Here is a 25974-nt window from a genome sequence, read left to right as displayed (position 1 = left end):
GAAATAAATGCAGTCTAGAGCCCATTTAGAAGGAAGTCGAATCAACTTACTGTATTTGTGCTTTTATACACATCGTCGAAGAAGGCTATCTAAACTGTTCAACTACAAGCACCCCCTAAACCTAAGTGTGAGTGTAAGTAAGCAAAGGTACAAGATATGGTTACTTGTACAAGATATGGTTACCAGGAGAGAACAAATGTTGTGCATGCGAAGAGGAAGGGGAGGGAGCAGGAGAAAGGAACCAATCAAGTTAAAGACAACAAGGGGGATGAACAAGATAAGCGCCATGTTCTCTATCGCTTCCCATGTGAAGTTGTTCCTATTACCCACCAGGCCCAAGGCTAAGAACAATAAAATACCTTTTAACCTGTTTGTTTTCCATTATGCAAGTGAATGAAAACTCCTTTGGAGGTATCTTATTTTACTGATACTGAAATTATTTTTTTTTGCAGATCTCTGTAAGTTATACCATAGCCAACATACCACATATCCCTCAAGTTAAATAATAAATCTCTCACATAAACGGCACTTGATGTTTTTATGAATCAAGACTATCAATTGGAAATGCTCCAAGATTTGCCACTTTGGAAATGGAAGTAAATCACAGAGACATAAGAATAATTCATTAAGCAATTAATCAACGGCATTCTTTCTGAGGTGAATAACAGCCAGCCATTTTTTTAGTTTTGACATTCCAAAAATGTTATTTCTTGAATGATAGTTTCTTTGAAGCTCTCCCAAAAGAGTTGCACAACTTGTTACCATGCAAAAAGGATTTGATTTGTTGACACACATGGAAACTTCTAATTATTTGAGTCACTGTCATTTTACAACTGAATAAACAGTTAACTAAATTGGGGGGCGGGCGTTGTCATAGAGATTATGATGGCTGCATCTAAGACTGACACAAAAAGCTTACACCTATTATCTTGGGCCATGATTAAGACAGTCATTTGCTTAGAAGAAAATGTGTGCCTGAAAAATTACAGCTGAATTTCACGGTAGTCTTGAACAACCTTAATGAATCTTATTAAAAGGTATACCCATTTGGCAAAACCAGCTCTGCCTTGCTAGATGTTGGACTGTTTTGTTATAACAGTTATTTTGAAGCCTATGTGAAATTTACTTAGTAAGAATGGTGTTTTCTATGTTTAAAAAACAATCTGTATTGATATGCATGAAATATTAACTTGTAATGTCATATTGCTTTCAAGCCTAAGACATTGTTCTTTCAAAGCACTGTTGTATGGTTTTTCACCGAATACATTTTACAACAGAAGTACTTCACAAAGGTTCCTAAAATCTAGGAGAATATACAATTAAGCAAAAGTTAGTGATTCCCTTTTGGCAAAAACCAACTACAAAGAGTTGGGACCCTAGCATCAGTGGAAGGCACTTCTGCTTGAGTAAGTGAGAGCAGAGGGGGTGAGTCTGTTATTTCTATCAGCTACGGCAGCAGCACCATACCACCAGCCATGTGCCACATCCCATGTAATTTCCGAGGGTTCTTGACCCTAGGAGGTTTTTGGGAGTGCTAAAAACTTCTTATCCTGCAATAAATCCGACGGTATCCTTCAACATGTGGAAGCTGTCTTCTGTTGACAGAAGGGATGTTTTACCATTTATATTTTAAAGGACTTCTTCAACCTGGTATCCTCTCGATGTGTTGGATTACAATTCCCAGCATCCTTCAGCCACCAAGGCTACGTGGTGGTTGTAGTCCAACATACCTGGAGGGCAAATCAAATCCAAAGACATCCTTTTACTTGTGCATAAGAACTGCTATAGAATCTACCTATTAGAAAACCACATGGATCTACACATATTTGTGGAACAGCACTAGCAGATGTGTTCCTTCTCCTTGTGGTGAACCTTCTGTTCCTCAAATTACTCTTGAATTTGCTTGAGAAACGTTGTTAATTGTAGGGTTGGCATTGTGCCCAGATGTTTGGACAATAAATGGATTCCAGAATTTCCACCTGGTGCCTAGGGAAGTATGGCATATGTGCTGCGTTCTACTTGGGATAGTTCTACTGTGTTCTACTTGGGATACGCAATTTGTGCAGAAGCTTCCTCATGTCCAGGCTTTCAGATAGGCAATTCCAAGAGAATAGAGACTATACCAATCTCAATTAACTTGCTCTGCTCTGCTTTTCATGAATGTGCTGTCTTGAGGTGGTGATGGACAGCATCCATATAAGCAGGCTGTTCACGCTAGGTTTTCTTCATTTATTTGTATATCTGAGTATATGTTTATGTGGCCCCAAATGAGCCAGTGTGGTGTAATGGCTAAAGTGTTGGATCGGGAGTCAGGAGATCTGGGTTCTAGTCCCCACTTGGCCATGGAAACCCACTGGGTGACTTTGTAGTCCAAGAGCCAGGAAGTGTTTATTTACCCCAATGAGTGCAAAAGCTTAGTGAATATTTTTTGTTTATATATGACATAAGTGTCTCAGAAAAATGAGTTTTACAAAATTCCAGTGGTGGTGGGGCTGAGTGATGACATCATCAATATGGCTGCCGCGCTATTATGTAGATTATTATTATTATTATTATTATTATTATTATTTATTTATTTATTTATTTATTTATATAGCACCATCAATGTACATGGTGCTGTACATGTCCTGCTTGTGAGTCCCTGGTAAACAGGTAGTCAGCCACTGTGTGAACAGAATGCTGGAGCAGATGGTCCCTTGGTGTTATCCAGCAGAGTTCTTATCTTCTTATAAGCTGAGGAGGAGGAAGGGCAATGTGATTATGTCTGCACTAAAAGTATTCAAAATCTGTCCAGGAAAGAAAGCAAAGAAACAAGTTATTTGGAGAGAGGCTAGAGAAAACCTATAATGAAGAAGTTTGTGTAATGGTACTGTGGATTTTTTTTTCAAATTTATTTTAATGTTGCCTTATTGATTTTCTTTTAAACACTTTGACTGACTGACCTAAAACTGTAAATGTCTAAAAATGTTGCTATATCTAGTGTTAAATTCCAAAAAAAAAAACACAAAAACATACTTTGCTCTGATACACAGCAAATAAAAACCTTGAAAGTAGTTTTACAGGCTAACAAAACCTAAAGGCAAAAGTAGTGGATTGCTTTAAATAAATCATATGACTGAATATTATATTCAGGATTTAGAAAATGTTTTTTGAAAAAAAAAATATTGAGCCAGGCAGAAAAATGCTCGTTTCTAAAATCATATGATACTTAGGTCAATAAAATACAATATATAAATTTCAGTAGAGTACCTGGGTCCAAGTACTGAGTATCTGAGTACCTGGATCAAGGAAATACAGTGATAGAAAATGCAACTTCTAGAAGCTTTCCCAAAAAACATAGTTTAGAATTGCTAGTTTTTGCAAGCACCATGAATGTAAACTGGCTTAGAACAGAAAGATTTAATGGGTCCTTTGAACCAACTCCTATCTAGGGTGTAAATCATTCCTAGTTAGCAAATTATTGACCTAACAGATCAAGCCCAGATGTTAAAAATACCTTATAAATATTTTCTTGAACATGCTGACTTTGCAGTAACCAGTGGTTATTGTTTTTTAATTCAGGTTTCTTTTCTATTTTTAACTCTTTCTCTCACATTCCTAAAGAGAAGAGAGTGAATAAACTTTAAAAAACACAGCAGTACTAGCAACCGATCAGAGCAACAAAGATCGAAAATAGAGTTCCTCACTATTTCTCACTTAGCAGCTCCATGCTGGGGAGTTTTACAGAGTTCACCACCTCTGCCACTCTGCATCCTATGCTGCCTGTAGCTGCTACTCACTACATGTACTGTGGGGCTGCAGAGAAGCTGCTCCGAGTCTTGTGAGGCGTGGGAGATTTCACCACATCAGTAGAGAATTTTTTCGAGACTTAGCCAAGCAAAACTTGTAGGAGTCTCTATAAGGCCTCTCTACATGTGGCTTAAGCTCAGTGTATGGGTAGTCATGGCCTGATGCTCCAAGTGCCTGGGTGTTTAGCTGCCACCAATCATTTTCTCTTTGCCTGAAGTGCAGCAATTGCCACACTCACCCCATTACCCCTGTCAGTCCATGACCTGAAGCAAGCAGCTCAGTGTGCCTCATGGCAGGGCTGGCCCTAGAAAACTCATTTGACCTATCTGTAAGGTTTGTGACAGGTATGATTTAATATATCATAAAATCCAATGCATACTGCTGTGGGCTCCTTGGAGAAAAGGTGGGATATAAATGTGATAAACACGGCTTTGTGAGTGTCTTAACCTGGCACCAACATCATCATCGTGCAAAAATGGCATCATGCAAAATCTAAGTAGGGAATGAGTGAATCAATCTATTTTTGCTCTATATCATTTTCACATGTTTAAACCCATAAATCTGTTTCATCCCATTTCTGTATTAAACTGTAATTTAACATTTGTGCTTTATATTATATTTTATATCATGTTTTTCTACTGTTTGTTTTATACTTCAAACGGTTTTAATTTTTGTGAACCGCCCAGAGAGTTTCAGCTATTGGGTGGTATAAAAATGCAATAAATAAATAATAAATAAATCTTTTAAGCACCAGGGTTAGGTTTTACTAGGGTGACCAACTGTCAGGATTTCCCTGGATTTGTCCTGGTTTTTGTTCTTTCCATAGTGTCAGGGGGGATTTTCTATAATTTTCAATAATGTCCTGGAATGACACACCTTCCTCTTTAAGGCTGCCATTAGCATGGCAGGAGGGAATGACATGCTTTCTTGAGGCACATCATTCCCCTCACCCCGAGCTCCAATTGAGGTCTTAAAGGGGAAAGTGGGTCATTCGTGGACATTATAGAAAAGGCCCCAATTGGAGTGGATGGTGGTGGTGCAGAATGAAATCCTTTCCCCTCCTCCACTCCAATCGGGTTCTTTAAGGTGGCGGGGGAATAACGTACTTTCTGCAGGACTCAGAAAGCTGCTTCCCCACACACACACTAGGTTTGGGTGACCATATGAAAAGGAGGACAGGGCTCCTGTATCTTTAACAGTTGTATTGAAAAGGGAATTTCAGCAGCTGTCATTTGTATATATGGAGAACCTGGTGAAATTTCCTCTTCATCACAACAGTTAAAGCTGCAGGTGCCCTGCCCTCTTTTAAATCTGGTCACAGTATAGCTCCTTCAGCTTTAACTGTTGTGATGAAGAGGAAATTTCACCAGGTGCGATATGCATACAAATGACACCTGCTGAAATTCCCTTTTCTATGCAACTGTTAAAGATACAGGAGCCCTGTCCTCCTTTTCATATGGTCACCCTACACTAAGTGTCCTCTTTTTTGGTTTCCCAAATATGGTCACCCTAGTTTTACTCCTAGGCATCTGACAGCATGTGATGTGGTGGTTTTAGTTTTTTGTTTGTTTGTTTGTAATCGGGTCTTGGTAGTTTTATTACTTTTCTTAACTTTTTTTAATTTGTTTTAAGTTCCTGAATGTTAAAGCTTTTATGTTATGTTTTTTCATGCTATGAACCATTCAGAGAGTTTTGTCTATTGGGTGGTATAGAAATTTAATGGATGAATGAACGAGTGAGTGAGTGGATTCAGATACTGCAGCCCATTCACATGACTTATATCATACATATGTGTCCTTATCTATTGACAGACATTGCTTGCATGTTTTGAATAAAAACAAGTGATGCAAGTTTCAAAGACAGGACTATTGTGTGATTATTATTTGCATTAATATTTTATGCTATTGATTATAATTATTAATAATAAATTTAAATATATACTTTTCTGCTATTGTGTTTGCAGGCAACTGCAAACATTTAAAGTTCGCAGTAACTGCTATCATCCTGTGAAAAATATGTCCTTCACCCTATACTTCAACCTACTGAAGACTTATCATGGCATTCATATGGATGTACCATCAAAGTGCAGAATATGACTGTCAGAAGTTTTCTCCCTTTTTATCTATGTATATGTGTGTTTGTATATAAATGAGATGAAGGGGAAGGTATACCAAAAAAATAGGGTGACCATATGAAAAGGAGGACAGGGCTCCTGTATCTTTAACAGCTGCATAGAAAAGGGAATTTCAGCAGGTGTCATTTGTATATATGGAGAACCTGGGGTAATTTCCTCTTCATCACAACAGTTAAAGCTGCAGGAGCTATACTAGAGTGACCAGATTTAAAAGAGGGTAGGGCACCTGCAGCTTTAACTGTTGTGATGAAAGGGAAATTACCCCAGGTTCCCCATATATACAAATGACACCTACTGAAATTCCCGTTTCAATACAACTGTTAAAGATACAGGAGCCCTGTCCTCCTTTTCATACAGTCACCCTAAAAAAGAAGTCTTAATTCAGAAAAAATGGGTTCAATCTCAAGCAATATGACCTTACGGAGGTTACTCAGGACTAAGTCCCACAAAAGTCAATCAAACTTACTCCTTAGTAAATTGCTATAGGTTTTCAGCCAAAGACCACAATCCTACTAGTGAGTAAGCCTGATGGAATAAAGTGAAGCTTAATTATGAGTAAATATGTATAGGTTTGTGGTATAAAAATGGCCTTTGGCAAACTATTTTCTTTTCAATACGATTTATAATTTGTAAAACTGCAATACAATAACTACCTCACAGGTGTAGATGAATGAGATGAATCCTGCAATTGATAACTTAAAAAACTAAATAAAGGTTTCTATTCTGGCTCCCAACAGCCCTATTCTTCACAAAGATGCTATAACTACACCTCAGCAGTGGAACATACTACAAATATACCATATTGATCTTTTGAAAACAGCTCATTCTTTAAACTAAAGCTGTCCCCCACCCTAATAGAATCTCCAATGACTACTATATCTCTCAAACTGTCTGAATATATGTTTCTCTAAAGCATTCAGTTCTTTTAATTGTATATGGACTGATACTTATAAACATTATATTCCTTGCTCTAGGGGTCGATACATTCTCTCGCTTGCTTTCCCCGCTCTGAGTACATCTGACCTCTCCAGTATAATTGGAGCATCATTACTGTTATCACATTGACACTAAAGAATAACGCATACAAAAGAAGGAAGGAGGTAGTCTTTACTGGAACAACTTGGATGCGGTTTGCATATTTCTACACCAACACAAGCCTGTCCAATGAAAGGTACTACATTTTCCTTTTCAGTGATACCATCATCAGGATTATTGCACATAACTTCTCATGGGGGCTGACTTGACATCTTCTTTGCCCCAGGATAGCTCCGAATCTGCGCAGCCTTGGTTAGATGATGCAGCCAGAGATTCGAAGCCACCTCGGGGCAAAGAGAGGAAGATGCACGGTTGAAAAGTCAGGGCCTTATCCCAACTTTTCTAGTGAGAGCAAGGGCAGCCCAGCTCTTCTGCCAGTCTGTCCTTGCTCCAGAGCCATTCTGGGGGCATTCCCAGGGGATGGCGACCCCTAATTAATTGTCGTCCACCTGCGCAGAGGGCAGCGGGAGGGCCAACAAGCGGAATGGATGCTGGAATGCCCCACACTGCCTTGCTGTGGGGAGAAGAGTTTATTTTCTTCCCCTGAACTGCTGTCTCCTCCTTCTCCTCCTCCTCCAATAAATTTTCTTCTCCCTGAGCTGCTGCCTCCTCCTCCTCGTCTCCTGGAGGGACGGGGGAGGGGGCAGATGACCACTGTAAATCCCGCGCTTGTTCCTTGGCATGGGGATTATCTGGTGCAACCCCATAAGTATGAAAACGCAGGGGTTTGGGAAATGCAGCATCAACTCAGTGACGTGAAGATAGCCCCATGATATCATTTTCTACCTAATGAAGATTTCCCCTTTTTCCTTTACCAATGCTATACTGGTGCTAGAAACACTGGTAAAGTCGTGCCAAGCCAGTCTCAGAAACAAATTTCAAAGGCCCTTAAAAGCTTGCTTTTGCCTGAAACAAGAGGTAAATAACTTTTTACCCCTTACCTATAGCTACACTATCATGATGGCATCCATTCTGATGACAAATCATACCCCTTTTATATCCCTTTTTCACATGTGAGGAAGATACGCTGAGATACTACCAGATTTTTAGCATGCCTCTGTGTATACTAGAGTCTGTGAGGCACATGACTGAATAACCCCGTCAAAATCTTCCATTGAAATTAAGCATGTCAGGGAGAAGGGTATTCCACCCTAGTTTTCTAGGAGTGGAGAGTTTTGAACATCAGGAAGCATTCAAATATATGATTCCCCCACTTGCATCCTAAGATAGTACTTTTGAAGAGACATGAACCATGTACTTTTTCTGAACTGTAGATTTGCTTTAAATCCATAGGAACATAGGCCTCAGCTAGACCTAGCGGTCTAGCGGAACGGAGGGATGAAGATCTCACACTATTTTTATCGTGAAATCCCCCCCTCTGTTTACACATGGCGCGCGATGACCTCGGAGGGCGAGGATGTCACAGCCACCATTTAAAAAAATTTCTTAAAGAAGAAGAGTGCATGAATGCTCATGTACAGAAAGGTAGGGTTTTTTAAAATTTAAACTTAATTTTCCCCCTCCCCCCAGCCCACCCCCGATGGGCGCAGAGCTCTTGAGAAGCTCTCAGCCCCGTGCGCGGGTCGCAGCTCCTTGCGAAGAACCACGAGGAACCAGGACAACTCGCAATGCCCGCCCACACATTCCGCGGTCTTGGGATGATCCCGAGACTGCGGAAAAACCAGGCTCAAAGGCAACAGCAAGATCCTGGAGCAAGGGATGGATCATCCCTCCCTCAACCCAGGATCCCCTGTGTGTCATGTGGATGCACAGGGACGATCTCGGGGATCGCCCCGGGATTTCACCCCATCTAGCTAAGGCCATAGAGGCAAACAGTGCTAGGCAGCTCTCTCATTTACTACAATAATCTATGGCTTAATCTACACCAAGCTATGAAAGTGTTATGAAATCGGTATATAAAAGGCAGGAACCACACTATTGCCTTATAGCAGTATTGACCTGCACTGAGAACTGTTGGGGCCCACTGACACATACCATATACTGCTTTCATAGTGCTATATCCTGCTTGATGTGGCTCCTGCCTTTTATATACTGCTTTAATACAGGTTTCATAGTGCAATATCTTGCCTGGTGTAGATTAGGCCTATGTCCTTGGAGGCTTTGTAAAAAATTCATTCATCCGAATCCTTGTCCATTGGTCTTTCTGAGTTTATATTGCATGGGCATGACACATCACCCTGTCTATTAGACCAATTTTCATGTTAAATCTTCTCTGACTCTATAGGACAATGGAGAAAATGGGGAGGGGGGTTTCACAATCTGCTGATATAAATCTGTGCTGTTGAAGAATATAAACAACTCATTGAACTTTGGTGGCATCGTATTATTCTGTCTTAGTAGCATCATATTACTGTTTACACTATCACTTTTTGTTAAATTGACACATTATAAATTATGCTGATGCACCACCAAAGAAAGAAGACACCTTTTCCCCCATATAAAATGCCAAATCCTGCAAAAATACAATTTGCAGCAAATAATGTCCTTATTTCCCTTATTTATCTAATATTTACTCCTGCATTGGATGCATGCCATGGGAAAGATGGGAAAGTGTTGGAACTGACTTTCCCACAATGATGTTTGCTGATGTTGCTTTTGCCATCATTACAGCTATACCTGTAAAAGTGTGAATGGCCTTGTACATCTGCCCACACCATGGACTCCTATTGATTTTTGGTACTGTTTTCAAAATAGACATTTTCTAAATTTTAAAGAGCCCCAGTATCTAACTGTAGCTTAGTAATGGCCAGCTCTTAATGTATGCCCATCATCACTTGGAACAACTGCTCAATGTTAGGACTTAAATGAATTAATAACATGGAAGAAGAGAGTATACGAAGTACTTTTCCTGCACCAAGAATCTGGGATTAGGTGGTAGGGTTTCCCAGTCAAAGTATGCAGTTTCTAGACAGGCCTAAGCTGCAGCAATTTTCAGTTTATAAATTCAGCCAACCTAATACCACTTTTTAAATAAATAATCTATTTTTCTAACATGTTCAGTCCTGTGTATCTATGATCAAAATGAAGATCCTTCATAATGGTGCTTGTGTTGTTTTCTGTAAACTTTAACTTTTTAAAAATTATATATTCATTAACAACCCTTCAGAGATGAGAAAATGACATAGTATAGGTAGGAAGGAGAATTAGTCTTATCATATAAAGAAACGAATTGCTATCATAGCTAGCAAAGATTTCCATCATGCAGATGAATCCAAATAAATAGGTAATTCTAAAGGATTGTGTAATTTATGCCCCCTTTACACATACATGCACATGTATGTGCATACACAAACTAGACTTCTTCACCTGCTTCTCATTTATTACTGAAAATCTAAATTTGTATCAAACCAGGTGATATTCTACTAAAATATAGAATTAATAACTATTAAATTACTAGGGTTTACAGGAATTTGATTAGCATCCTGAAAGGTACAGGGACAAGACTAACTTTAAAACTGATTAGCACCACCCATTATCAATCTACACACTATGGGTTGGACCCAGCAAAAAAATAAAAACACAGAAAAAGAGCTCTTTCCAGCAATTGGGGGCTTTTAATCCAGTAGAGCCTTTCTGCTGGCTGTCCTCTAAATCCCACAAAGATCTGTTCTGATGGATTGGGGGACCCTCTGGAAGAGTGACAGAGGTAGTGCTGGGGGCTGCAGGGCATGTGGGAATTACTAAACCATTCCTTCAGTGGAAGTTTCCTGAAAGGAACTCTGCTCAGGGATACTCCCACCAGTGAAATAAAAACTCTGGATCCAACCATACCCATTATTTTCTACCTTTTATTTCTGAGGCTTACCAGCCTATTCCTGGAAAAATGGACTGAAGAGCCAACAGTTTTGTGTTTGCATTGCCTCCTCATGTAGCAGGTTCTTTTTTTCATCTTTAAAGACAAACTCATAAGAAGGAATCATCCATAGACAAAAAAAGAGCTCATCTACACCAAGCAGGATATTCTACTATGAAAGTGGTATGAAAGTGGTTTATAAAAGGCAGGAGCCACACTACTGCTTTACAGTAGCATTGAAGTGCACTGACAACTGTTGGGGCTCATGACACATACCATATACCACTTTCATAGCACTTTCATAGTGTGATATCCTGCTTGGTGTGGATGTGTCAATGGGCCCCAACAGCTGTCAGTGCACTTCAGTACCACTATAAAGCAGTAGTGTAGATCTTGCCTTTTATATACCACTTTCATAGTGGAATATCCTGCTTGGTGTAGATGAGCCCATAGTCTGAAAGGCTAAGCATACCATGGAGCCTTGAGCAAGATTACTTTCTTTCATGCTTGATTCCACATTGCAATGAATCTTTAGATCCTGTGGCATTTATGCAAAGCAACTCAATACCAACAGAAAATTGCTCTTGGGAATTGAAATGCACCTTTTTCAATCCCCTTCTTTTTTGCTCACCTCTTCAATGTTCCCACTTTAGATCTTTGCTCCTAATGTGGGTTAAACAGTTGAGACTGTCCTGCACATGATAAACAAGATGTAGCAGACCTTAAATTCAGTTCCTGTTGTAGATTTTATGAAATAAGTATCTGTTCTGAATCTGCGCTAAGAACACAAAACTAATTTTAGAAGCAACTTGGTGTCATTCATATGCTAATATCTCTTTACTGTTATGGACAGGGGCTTAATGTGAACAAGTGCTCTCCAGAAGAAAGGTGCAATATCCCATTAGTTTTCTCTTGTGTCATTCAGTTCTAAAGGAAAGGTAATTACTTCCATGACTAAAACATATGATAAAAAGAAAATGTCATTTTGACCTATGTGTTTAGTGATACTTTATCAGTATCTGCAAAAATGTGGTCTATACTTTGCTCTAGGCATCTCTCTCTCTCTCCCCTCCCCCTCCCTTTATTCTGTCTGGTGCTTACATCTTGCTCCAATCTTAGTTTAACACCAGATATAGTCTTCATATCCTCCTGACATGCAGTAGAAATAATCTAATAGTTTGCTTTTGACTGTGAAATATATTTCTCTTCAATGTTTGATAGACTTGAAAGCACATGACCCAAGAAATTCAGATGCTCTGACAAGCCAGAACAGAAGAAGAAAAATGAATGCACTGAAATCTCATCTGCTCTGATTCACTTCATACAGATCAAGGGGAATAGCTTGACTTAGATAACATGCTGGTCTGGTTCTTCTTTAGCAGTCAAGAGCCGGATTCACACATAACTCTAATCCATGCTATGAGTTGTTGAATTCTGTGATGTCATGATGTGTGAACTGAGCCCTGGTTACAAACCATGGTTTGTTAACCACACAAAAACTCAGAAAAAGAACCCATGGTTTGTTGTTGGGTTGTGAGCTCTGGGATGTTTAAATCATGGGTTGTCATTACATGCTTGTTCCACCAGGTTACAGAGATAATACTATAGTGCTGCAAAAGCATTTTGGATACAGGAATGGCGTGGGAGAGGGAGGAAGGAAGGGAACAGACAACACAGAGTTTGAAAAAACAAATTGTCATGGCCTTTGGCTAGTACAAAAAAAATGGATTGATTGATTGATTGATTTGTTCAGTCGTGTGATCGGCAAACCCTGGGTGGAGTAACGGGCCGTGCCACTGGCAGCTTCCAAACACTCAAAGTGTAGACCCTCCTCTCCCACCACCTCTCCCTGTGCTTACTCAATTTGACAAAGGCCATGAGAAATACATGAATAGTTTCCTGCAGGTAGTATCTTGTTTGTGCACCAAGCCATTCCTTTCCCATGGACCACCTTATCTCAGAATAGTGTGGTTTCTCTCTCTGTGTCTGCTGAAAGATTATAAAGGGATTTATTTATTAAAATAAACAAAGAAATACTATAAGATAAGATAATCTGGTCAGGGTACAAGTAGCCAGAATCAGGTGGTAGGTTCTGGATTGCAGAGGGGGAGAAATAAAGACACTTGCTGAATTAAAAGGTAGGGTGGGGTGGGATAGACAGGATTGGAATGGGGAGGATTTTGTTTTAAAGCTGTTTCCAGTATGGTGCACCTACATTCTGTGATGATGATGATGATGATGATGATGATGATGATGATGATGATGATGATGATTTGCTGCCCTGTGTGTGTGTGTGTGTGTGTGTGTGTGTGTGTGTGTGTGTGTGCCTGTCCCACCTTTCATAGTAGTAAATTAATGGGGCTCTCATGGTACTTTTTATTTATTTTATTTTATTTTTATGTGAGGAAACAAGTGATGACAGAATATTAACATGGAGGCTTGGGTCTGGAAACTGAGCGAGAAGAGATCTGAGGGAAAGGAAAGGCAAAGAAGGGATTAATGAGAAAGGAGGTTGTGAGAAAAATCCATCAGGAAAAAAGGGCAGGAGAGGTTGTATTTGTCATGTTTCTCAGAAAACTTCTGCTTTCACTCTGTACAGCACCATGTACATTGATGGTGCTATATAAATAAATAAATAATAATAATAATAATAATAATAATTTCAATGCTTGCTAAGTAATTCACAAAGCTTTTATTAAGCAACAAACATCTCTTCTACCTAAAGAGAGTCTAATCTCTTGGAAACGTCCCCCTAGGCAAAATTATGCAAATTAAGCAAGACAATTGTTCGCTAAAGAAGAATAGGAAGCCTCTTCCCAAACACCCATAACTTCAGAGAGCCTGATGTGGAGGCAGGTTCTGGAGCAATCTTAGTCAGACCGACTTTCTCATGCCTTCCTTCCGCTCCGTGCATTTTAGCTTCCTGCGGAACCTAGCATCAGCTAGCTGAGTGTGTAGGATTTGGCCCTGAGGAGATAAGCTCTGGAGAGGGCTGACTCTCAGCTGGGGTATCACTTGTGAGAGCTTCCTCCCCTACTAGTACAGGCTGGCTGGTGTCTGGCACCGCCTCCTCTAGTTCTGATTCTGATTGATTACCTGAAACACTTTCTCTCAAAACAGGGGCAAAAGGGTTAGATATGATAGTATTCTTGAAAGACAAGAGGGTGGATGAAGTGTAGAGAGCACTTGTAGAAAAAGATTTGAATATGCAATAAGCCTACCTAGTTGAGAAAGTTGATTGCAAGGTCTGAGCGATGTTATTCTGAAGCAAGTCTTCTTGAACTATATGATTTACCAGTTAGATGGGTGCGTATAGCTGTGTTCATACATAACAATAAGCCAGAATTCCAGAGAATTCTGGCTTACTGTTCACAAGCAGTTTTGCTCATGCACAGCCTGATTGCTTCTGCTTTTCTCCTCCCACAAGCAGGAGCAGCTAAAGTAATCAAATGCTGAGGCAAAAACTTAGCTCTGAAATAGAGGCAATATCCACTGGTGTCATTCTGCAAACTCAAATAGCACTAGTGGAGCTCCACTGAATCTTTCCATTGCTCAATCAGCTGCCTATTATGCGTAATGCAAGTGGTTGTGCAAGTGGTTGTGCAATCTGGTGCACCATGGGCTGCATAAAAGTTATGCACAACCGGTTGCACCATGGGTTGCACAAGCATAATGCATAACCACTTGCGCAACTGTGCTTGCACAAACATAACTTTAGTAGGAGTCTTCTCTTGTGCATACTTCAGAACTCAGTTTCTGCTGGTAATATTGCCCTTGGGAGTGACAAATCAGGAGTCCTGGTTTAGACATAATGCCTCCTGGTTAGTTTCTGGTTACTTTTGCTGCTTTTGCTGGTGGGAGGAGACAAGTGGGAGCGACTGGGCAGCACATACAAGTATGTTCCGCATGAATTTTCTGTCTTATTGTCTTGTTTTGTTTTATTCTGTACAGCGCCATGAAAATTGATGGCGCTTTATAAATTAATAATAATAATAATAATTGTTACGTGACTATGTGGCCTATTATGTATTCTGAGTTCAGAATTGCATAGGGAGCAGCCGTTGGTAGTGGTGGTACAGTAGCTTGGATCAAGCAATGGCTCCAAAGGCCAGCCTGAGATGTAACCTTCTGTACCACCTCTAATGTCAAATATACCTCTATTGTCCCATTTGACACACTCCTGCTTTCAATCACAGTCAATTAGCTGTTGTTTGGGGGACAATAGTCATGGCTATAACAATTACTATGAACTGCATTATTTAAAAGCACTGGCATGCTTTTGTTACATATTCAACTATATTTGGGCACACACAATAGCTTATTTTTAATGGCTTGCATAAACTGTTTGCACAGTGAAAATTGCCATGAAATTTTCAAATGTAATTTATCACCCTTAAAATAAAGGAACTGATTTAGGCGTTCTTATAACTGAAGAGATCTCTGTTTACCCACAGTTCAATGAAACCAAAAGATAGAGAAAAGGCTTAACAATGTTATTGACTTTGGCACAAGTAGGAGCAGCAGTAGGCAGTTGCTTCAGTAAAGCCTTTTATTCCCTTTTACCCCTCAGGCTGCCATGGACAAAAATATCCACATCAAATAATACATACAACATGCTATCACTACCATTACAAAGTAAAATGTTTCATCCGACATCTTTCTGGACAAAATCCAAAGCCTTCTTAGGAGCATGTGTGCACAGGGAGACTTCTCACTTTCTTCCCAAACAGCAGCATCAGAAGATGTCCCTAAAACTGGCAATTTGTCAGGATGCACTGACTACTGGGGCTATCATAAGAAGCTCCATTGTCAGGCCCTGGCATCATCACCTGGCATGCTTGGGCATGGGCTGGGACCACCAATGGCTAATGCCAGACTCTTTTCTTATACAAAAAGCAATGGTGGAGACACACCTCTGCCTGCATTAATTTGGGTTTCTTCTTCCCTTTAAAATAATAATAATAGTGATACAGGCCAAGAGTAGTGGAGGTGGTGCATTCCTCTCCCCAACCCATAGTAGCATGGCTGACTCCTCTTCCATCCTTGAATGCCCAGGAAAATTGTGGAGAGGACAAACTCCTCCAGGTCCACAGAGGACATGTTGTCCAGGGCCCCCTCAAACCTCCCAAACCCAGAGCTGCCTGCTGTGTATTTGAAGCTGGTAATATAGCTAACTGTAAAATATTGACAGTTTCGCCTCAGATATAAATGTACTTAAAAATGAGAACTTTATGTTACTGTTAATTTATGCTACTCTGCAAAAAAGATGTGTTACTTGTCTGGAAAAATAATCAGCCAAGATGAATATGCTGTAGTAAAATATTATTTCTTACTCCCCCCCTCCCCATGAGTGTGCATACACACAAAATATCTATCTCTATATCCACAGAGAGAGAGAGAGAAGCTAGTGTTTTTTTTCATGTGGGAAGCCTCCACAGAAAAGTCTCCCCAGTGCAGGAGGTATCCTTCAACACATGAGGAGCTGGAAAGAGTCATACAAATTTGAAGGTGGGGCTAAACACACACATACACCACACAGTATCTATGTTGTCTCTTCTTTCCAGTAACGCAGTCTTTTACATTTCCTTTATTGGGTTTATTTTAATTTCAGAGAACTATGCTGCCCATCTTTCTTTCTTTTTAATACAACAGCTGTGCTTTATTTGTAGAGTACAAATCCTTTCCTTCCTTCTCTCTTTCTCTTTCAAATCACACCTGACATGACAATTCATGGGATACATCTGGGTGAGCAGAATTAAGAGTCGTTCCTGTGTCTTTAATTGTTAAGTAAAAGGAGGAACTTCACCAGGTGCACATTCTCTAAATTAAGTCACAGTGGATGGAAAAATACATGGCAAAATGTTCACTTCCAATGATTAAAAATGCAGGAATCATGTCCAATGCTCAATCTGTTAACCCTGAGGCTCTAATGCTCCTTGTGTTTCAACTATTTACCATTCCAATTGTCCTTAAGAGTTTATGTAGTGTGATCAAGATCAGTTACTCACTGAAGTTTGTGGGTCCTTTTCATGATGTCATCCACCTCCCGTGCCTCTCCTGCCATTTTTTTTTTTTTTTTTTTGCTTTATTTCACCATGATTTAACTCACCAAAAATGCAACAACAAGTATACAACGCCATCAAAGAGCTGGGGTATTCCAGAATAGTGCAATATTGCTGCAATGTTGCAGCACCATCTACTGGCTGTATAAATGGAACATATGGAACTTCCCCACAAAGAAAGCAGACCCGAAAAAGGCAGAGTGGAAAAGGGGAGGCACGTGTATTGTGCCCATCATAATCCTGGAAAGACTCCCCAAGAAGAAAGTCTGTTAAGGATGCGGGATTTTTGCTTAATGTAGAGAATTTCGAAGTCTCTCTGTTTTCTATTGTACCCTTTGTTCTCCGTATTCCTGCCTCCCGTGAAGTCCCAGTTCTGATATTTTATATCAATTCTCACTCTTAGAATTCCTGCCTTCTCTGGATCCTGGCCATCTAACTTGCACATTTCTTCTCTGCACCAGTCATTCTATACCACTACTGGCCTCATAAGTTACTGCCAACTTCATCTTCTCCTGTGCTATCAGATTCCTCCTTGTTGATGTTCTCCTAAAACAGTAAAACCCTTCAGCTCCATAAGTCTGTTTCCCTTTTTGTCTTTCTCTGTCTGAATCCAAACCATGCAAATGTTCTCCAGTTCACATTTATTTATTTATTTTATTTATTTATTCCATTAATATCCCACCTTTTTTTCTCCAAGAAACCCAAGGTGGCATACATAATCCTCCTCTTTCCATTTTATCTTCACAACAACAACCTGCGAGGTAGGTTGCGCTGAGAGTCTATGGGCATTCCTAGACGAGGCCTTAGCGCGCCTTGAGAACCAGTTTCCGTGCTGTGCTTCCACATGACGCACAGGGGAATCTGGCTCCAGGCCGCACGGAAGCCTCCTCTAACGCGCCATAAGCGAAGTCGCTTATGGTGCGCCTTTTCCCCAGCCCCGGCCTGAGGCGGGGGCTGGGGAACGTCTAGCTACTTCCGTGGCTTTTTGCGGCTACTCGCTTACTCACGAGTAGCCGCAAAAAGCCGCAGACTGGCCACAGCGCTGAGCGCTGTGCCCATCGGCCGGGGGAGATCCCAGTAGGGAGAAGGGGAGACGACACAGGACAGACACACACACGCAAGGAGAAGGGGAGACGACACAGGACAGACACACACACATGCAGGGAGAAGGGGAGACCACACAGGACAGACACACACACATGCAGGGAGAAGGGGAGACCACACAGGAGCGGATGGGGGGGGTTAACTAAAAAAAAAAACCTTACCTTCTCCGCAGTCTTCGGGCCGCACATGGCCCCTTTAAACTTAAAAAAAAATGGCGGACGCTGCAGGGATCCGACGTCCCTGTGCGTCCTGCGTCTGGAAGCCCGGGCAGCGCGCGCTAACATCAGCGCGCTACCGCCCCGCCTCCCTGCCGGCTTTTCCCGGCAGGTCTAGCAAAGCCCTATGACTGGCCCAAAGTCATCTAGTGGGTTTCCATGGCCGAGTGGGGCCTAGAACTTGGATCTCCCAACTTCCAATCCAACACCTTAGCCACTTCACCACACTGGCTCTCCACATCCAGGTGGTTAAGGTGTAACACAGATTCTAGTGGCATAGACTAGCTACTAACCCTCAAACACTATTTATTAAGCACGCTTCTTCAGTTATCAGGTGATTCAAAAGCCTAGAAAGAAGGCTTGCACGACAGGTCGGAATGCCCAACGGTAGTATTGTTGTTAAGAGAGGTACCACATACAAAGTTGACCTCCACCAGGCACTGCTGCTGCTTGTCTGTCACTATTCATTTCAATGATCCTGCAGAGCCTGTGCTGATCAGGAAGTTGACCTAGATGATATCTGAGGTCTGTTCCAACTTGATGATTCTATAATGATATTCCTATGCAACTTTCATTAAAATGGAAGTTGCTGCTCAGTAGCCAGGCCTTGGTGGATTACACCCAAAACAAATAACCCCAACCATGAACTAAATGTAAATTGGCTTTTCAAAAGAGTTATGGGACTTTATAAATAAACAAATAGCTCAAGTTGCAGGACCAGAATGTCATAAATACACATATAAAACAAGTTTCAACATGTGTGGCTGAGTTACTGGAGTAGAGCTTGGAACTCACAAGACTAGAACTTTGTCATGCCATTTACAAAACACACCAGGGAGGGGAGAAGGGCAGGGGGAAGAGAAAATAATGCATTTCAGTAAGCAGGCAAGACAGGCTTTCACAAAACAAAAGCAGCTTTGTCTTTCCATTATGTCATGAATCCTAATTAGAAGCAATGATATTTCAGTGTTGGTCCAGATAAGCTTGTTTGCATAGTTGCATGTTCTTAATACAGGCTTTAATGCAACTAGGAAAATATTAGACAAGGGAGTTCTTTCCATGCTGGTCTCACATAATGAGAGGCAGATTAGATGAAAATTGTATCTTTCCTTTTTAAGATTAACTTGTTGGTAGAAATGGCCATAGAAAACTGTGGTTTTGAGAACAGGGAGAAGGCATTAGTAAAGTATCTCCCCCACCCCAAAAAAGATATATCATTCTAAATTAGATGGGTTAATTAAAATCACTGGCTCAGAGACAAAGGTCCAGTACGAAAAGAAAAGAAAAGAAAAGAGGGATGGAGGAGAAGTGCCAGCAAGGAAAACCCTATGAAAAACTTACATCTATACTAGACATTACATTAATAACATGCTTAAATTATTATATTTAGGACTGACCACATCTATTTCTTAATAAACAAACAAAAAGCCATGGGGGGCACTCTGGGAATTAACTCTTTTTCCTGCACCATTTTACTGCTGAAAATAACCTCCTCAAAGTCGTTCTTGGCTTCCACAGCTGCTATCTACTAGAAAATAGTGACTTCTCAGGGAAATAGCACCTTCGGGCTATATGTGATTTTTGCAAGGAAACCAGCAGATGGAGAAAGAGTGCAAATCCATTCTGTCACACCATAACCCTAATCCGGATCAGAGCCCTCTCCTGCTGGCTTCTTCTTGTGAAAAAAGAGGCATCTCCAGCCCTAAGAACACTGGCAGTATCCAATGCTGCTACTCTGCTTATGCCACTGATGTAGCACTAAGCAACCTCTAGTGCAATGTCAATAGTGTATGTTGGAGTGATGGGTTTTCGCCCTTAGAAGATATCATAATTCTATCATTTATGTGGAACAGAATAATACAAAATGAAGCATTTCTCCTGCATCTTTTTGTTTGTGATATACAATAGGGTTGTGAATCACTTCAAACATTTGTTTGAATAGCTATAAGCACAGGAAAATATATTCATCAACTGTGCTGCTGCATCATAGGCCTTGAACTAAGGCTGAAGTATTGTCTGATGTTTACAGCTGGTCATCCTTGGGGAAGGTTTTGCAATTGCATAATGCTCAGCTATACAGTCAAGAGCCAAAACAATCTCTTTGTGTTTGGATGTATTCATCAAAGTGTTCTAAATATGCTCACATTCATATCTAGATTTTTTTTCTTCCTTAGGCCAATGTCAGTTCATGACCAAAGGAATTAATTCAAATAGGCAGATAAGTTAAATGAAAGCATTTTTACAACTCTTTGTAACAAGTGTTCTATTAGATGAGCAGATGGGGAATATTATATTTCCATATCACAGTCAATAAAACAGCTTTTAAAAAAATCATAACACAAAGACATCTCTCTAAATGATGCACATAATGTTCAACTCTGATTGCCTGTTAATACTTAAACTACTAATTGACCTGCAGGCCAAGTCTTACCCCCAAGAGAAGCTGCCTCTCAGCTACCAAGCCACTCTCTCTTATGCTAAGCTATATAACATCTTAAATAGGTAGTATACAGATGAGCCTTTTTTAAAGTAAAACTCACAGGGAACAGGGTGTGTGTGGAAGAAGACATCAGTGTCCCTGTTAATAAAAAAAAGTGCCAGCACTGCATCCCTGTGAGCTGTGGTTCCACTACACCACTGGTGCTGAGCTGTGATAGGTTCACTTTCCTGGTATGTTACCGCCCATATCAAAACCTCTCTCTTTTAAAAAGAGCTGAATTGTAGCATTAAAGCATCTGCACTTTTGGAGATTGCACTATTTTTCTGTTCTTCTGAATAAAGTCAGACTTTTGTTGTTTGAGAAAAGAAAGGAAAAACCAAAGGGAAAATACAAGATGACAATGATTGTTTGGTAGTGTAATACGGATGCCCTATAAAAACTAAAAGAACAAAGCATGACAATTCCACACCAAATACATGGGCCAGATCTACACCAAGCAGGATGTAACACTTTGGCCGTTTCTACACCTGCCTTTTTTCCTGGGATCGTCCCGGGATCATCTCTGAGCATGCAAATGCCACACAGGGGAGCCCGGAAGCAGGCAGGGATGATCCCTCCATTTTCCTGGGATAATCCTTAGGTGTAGAAAGGGCCTTTGAAAATGGTTTGGAAAAGGTATATTGAATGTGTCTTGGGCCCAACAGTTGTCAATACCATTATAAACTGTTATAAAGCAGTAGTGTAGATCCTGCCCTAGTGTGTGAGCTCTCATTGTTTTTCACTTATTTTCCAGCACACCAATTCTTGGCTGTTAGTATCATTTTCCCACCCATAAAATGATTTATGTCATTAGGAACCTAAGCCTCACTGGCACTTAATAATCTGGTTTCTATAAACCAGGTCTGCAATCCAACTCACAGTGCACTCAAAAACTGCTTCACATATATACAACACAGTGGGTGCACTAGGGTTTGCTGAGGTAAAGCCAAAACGTCGACCAAACATAGAGGTAATGCATACTAGGGGGCCACAGTCAACCACAGTTCCCACATGTCCACAGTTCTTTGGGGACATATCTTCTCGTTACTTCATCTCATCAAATTGCCAGTACACTTGTAACGCTATGTGTAGCAGCTCTAAGTCTTACTGTAATCAATGGATAGTTAAATGTGCTTAGTAACGGCAAACTCCTCCTGCCATTATCTGATTCTTAATTAAAACAAATCAAGGTGGTGTCCTCCCTCCAGATTAATTAGGAATCAGTGCAAGCCCCACTTCAGATGAATGGCCTGGCAGACTTTACTTCTGTGTCATTCTTCTTTTCCAAGTCCAATTCAAAGTGCTGGTTTTGACCTTTAAAGCCTTAAATGGTTTGGGACCAAGTTACTTGAAGAACCACCTTCACCCGTATCAGCCTGCCCATACTTTAAGATCAGAAAGAGAGGCCCTTCTCATTTGCCCACCCTGGAGAGCAATTAGGTGGGTGATCACACATGAGGGCCTTCTCTGCAGTGGCTCCACACCTTTCAAACAAGTTGCCATCAGAGGTCACCCATGCTCCCTTATTGCAGGCTTTTAGGAAGGCCTTAAAAACATATTGTATTACTATGATCTTCTCTTGATATGACTGTTGTTGTTGCTGTTACTGCCATTTGTTGCTGCTGCTGGTTTTATTGTTGGTTTTTACTGTCATTTTTATTGCTATTTTATTGTGTTTATGTCTTTATCGCTTTTATTATTTTAACTGTTTTATGTATTTTATTGCTGTAAGCCACCTTGGGTGAGCTTCTGCCCTGAAAGGGGGCCAAGAAATGTTTTAAATAAAATTAATTAAATACATTCTATTAGAACAGTCTCCATGTTCCCACTAATGCAGGGTGACCATATGGAAAGGAGGACAGGGCTCCTGTATCTTTAACAGTTGTATAGAAAAGGGCATTTCAGCAGGTGTCATTTGTATGCATGCAGCACCTGATGAAATTTCCTCTTCATCACAACAGTTAAAGCTCCAGGAGCCCTGCCCTCTTTTGTAACTCAGATCCAGCCTCCAGACTCTCCCACTGTGGATTCCAGCAGCAACTCTAAATCGCATGTGCTTAACTAATTGCTGGCTCACAGCCCATATTTCGATCTACAGTAGTGTAATTCCTTTTCCTGAGCAAGTTTATTTGATATTTGTGGAACAAACTATTTAGAGATTGTAGCCTGATGGGCCTTATATTAAATCTAAGTCACTGAGAAACTTTTCAAACTAAAACAAAACATTGCATTTACTGTGCCATTCAAGGACTGAGCCAAAGCAACTAAGATAAGCAAAAGATGAATTCTTGGTTCTAAGTAGCTTAAGTTAAAATATGTCTGGCCTTAGCTAGACCTACTGTAAAGTCCAGGGGAGAGGAGGGGAGACCTCGCATTGTGAATAACGTGAGATCTCGCCCCCATTTACACGTAAGACGTGACAACCTCAAGAAGAGAGGCGAAGCACCTGCCATTTTTTATTTTTAAAGTGCTGGCAGTGTACAAGTGACTCAAGGTAATTTTTTTTACAAAAAAAATGCTTTCCCTGCTACCCCCACCCTAGCCCCGATGGGCACAGCGCTCATGGCTCAGTGCGAGTAATCACGCGGAGCAGGGTCAAGCCGTGGAAACGGGCCACACGCTCCGCAGTCTCGGGCTGAGCCCGAGACCATGGAAAAAGCTGGGCCAAAAGGTAGGGCTATATCCTGGGGCAAGGGAGGGATGATCCCTCCCTGATCCCGGGATCCCCTGTGTGTCATCTGGACGCACAGGGACGATTCTGGGTATCACCCTGGGATATAGCCTAGTCTAGCTAAGGCCTCACTCTTGCCATGCATAGGAAAAGTCCATTCATTCATTTTCATTCATTAATACAAACAAATCTTGTCACTTAAAAAAAAAATTATTCTAGCAAAGGTTAAACATGATTCTTTCATATACAATAAACAATGTGTCTTCCTAACATGTTTCAGACTTACCGTACATTTGTTTGGTTTCTCCCCTGAATGCACCCTCATATGAATCAGCAGTTTGTAACGGGCATTAAATGGCTTGTATCTTCGAGGGCATCCAGCCCAGAAACAAGTGAAATCCTCTCCTTTCCTCTGGTCTATGTGCATTTTTTCTATATGCCGCACAAGTTCCTCTTGCTGGTCATAGATAGCACTGCAGTCTATCCACCGACAGCTGAGCTTGCCATTAAAATCATCCAGTTCACCATCCTCATCTAAGAGAGGGCCTTGGACAGATGGTGGTAAGGAAAGCTGGCGGGAGTGATTTATGAGATCATGCTGATGTGCATGGTATGGTGGTGGTGGGCCATGTGGTGGAGGAAGAAGAGGGGGAGCCAGAGGAGAAACAGAGGACATGTCATTTGTGTTCCCAGAAAAATCATCCACACATCCACTCTTTAATATGCCCATAGATTGGTTGTCTAGCAGAGACATACCTTGTTGAACCACCATGTTGTTCGTGACCACTGGCTGTAAGTTGTTTTGTTCCAACTGCTGCATGCGCTGGTATTCAGCATTTCCATTTTCAATGTAACTTGGGATAGCAACGTTACCATTAGCTACAAGGAGTCTTTTTTGAGGATTTGGAATAGAGCACGTTTGAGGAATGCAGCTTCCCCTTATTCCCAAGAAATGCCCATAGACTTCAGGTTGAGGGGAGATGTTGGATGGTGATGTCCTTGAACCATTTATGTAAGCAACAAGAGAGGTGGGGGATGTACGGATTATTGTATTGAAGTCAATTCCAATGCCATCAGACAAAGGGGACAGGGAGAGGGCCCTTTTTTTGGCTGAATGAGACCTGGTTGAAGAATGGTGAGGAGTAGGGTAAGATGAATGGTTGTTTTCCATGCCAAACAAGTACGATGGTAGTGAGCTAGAAATGTTGTTAGACATGGACATCCCAGACGCGACAGTTGTTATGTTACCTAGCTCACTGCCATTTTGGGAGCCTTGGTTGGAAGAAAGAGAAGGAAAAATCCTGTAACCATGAATCCACTCTTGTTTAACACTTTGTATCGATTGACTTTCTGACAGACTCAACGTTGTGGATGCCAAAGATTCACGTGACATAAGGGATCTGTAGTAAAGACAAAGAAAAGAAAAGGAATGCCATCTTGGCAACTTAAATTCTAGCTCTTAATAGTTATAGGAAACAGCTGACATACTGGCATAGTGCTTAGATACTAATTATCAATAATTGAGATCAAATATCCAAATGTTGATATTTGGCTTTGGATATGCGAAATTATTATACACATGTGCCCTAACAATATTGGGTGATATCCAACACTGTACAAGTGAAAAAATACTCATTCAGGGAGAACTGTCCACCCCCACCCCCACACATGGTGGCACATGGTCCCATGTGCCACCACCCCAGAAGGCCTCTTCTAAGGGTCATGGGCCTGTCAAGAAATGCTGGGATGTGGGGCAGGAACAGAGACTGGAGAACTGGATGGAAATTGGGTAGAAGCAGTTTGTGCTCATGCAGAACTTACTATAAAATAACTTTAATATCCCATCCATCTTTATAAGATAGTAGTTTATTTAAAGTTTTCATAGCACATTAATGTTACTATAATTCATAACTCCTATATCCTGGAAATAATCTCAAAGGAGCATATTGAATAGTACTGTGCCAATAATTTCTTGCACTTTTTTTCTTTACCATTCTCATTCAATTTGATAGAAAAGAAATCAATTTCGAAAAGGAATTCAGAATTTAAGAAAATTTCAGAGAAATTTTCACGGGTTGGGTTCAAGTTTCTTGTGCTTACCTTACTTAAGAGGTGGCTGAGGAGTATGGCAACAAGGGAGAGGGCCTTTTCAGTGGTGGCCCCCCAATTATGGAATGATCTCCCCCATAAGGATAGCCTGGCGCCAACATTGTTATCTTTTCGGCACCAGTTCAAGACTTTTCTCTTTTCCCAGGCATTTAACAACACTAAGTTTGTTTGTTTTTTAACGGACCCCAGAACAGTTGTTTTAAATGGATACCGTTATTTTTATACTGTTTATGTTTTTGATGGTTTTAAATTTTGTATACTTTTTAATGTTCACTGTCTGAACTTTTGTAAACTGCCCAGAGAGCTTCGGCTATGGGGCGGTATATAAATGTAATAAATCAAATCAAAATGTCTTGTTTTTCATTGTACAATAATCTATTCAGTTGATGATGATGCCACTTGTATAGCAATACAAAAAGCACACACTAAAAGCCCTTGTAAAAAAAGAAAGATGCTGTGCTACAACCCTACCAATACTGAGCCCTACCTGCAAGGAACTGTTGAGAATTTCTCCCCCCCCCCCCCCGGAGAAATTCAGTGAAATTGTGCCCCAATTTTTCTG

At 40.7% G+C, this 25974-nt stretch overlaps 1 protein-coding gene across 1 annotated transcript in view; it reads right to left on the bottom strand.

Annotated features, from left to right (window-relative positions):
- Positions 1 to 25974, bottom strand: part of GLIS3 (GLIS family zinc finger 3) — a 161910-nt gene that overhangs the window by 95403 nt on the left and 40533 nt on the right. The window contains exon 3 of the mRNA XM_063128554.1: positions 23590 to 24703. Within this exon, the coding sequence (XP_062984624.1) occupies positions 23590 to 24703 (1114 nt within the window). The remainder of the gene's footprint in view (positions 1 to 23589; positions 24704 to 25974) is intronic.

The sequence above is a fragment of the Elgaria multicarinata genome, chromosome 6 (genome assembly GCF_023053635.1).
Source record: "Elgaria multicarinata webbii isolate HBS135686 ecotype San Diego chromosome 6, rElgMul1.1.pri, whole genome shotgun sequence".
NCBI lineage: Eukaryota > Metazoa > Chordata > Lepidosauria > Squamata > Anguidae > Elgaria > Elgaria multicarinata.
Note: the sequence above shows the minus strand (reverse complement) of the source record. Positions and strands in the feature narration are given on the sequence as shown.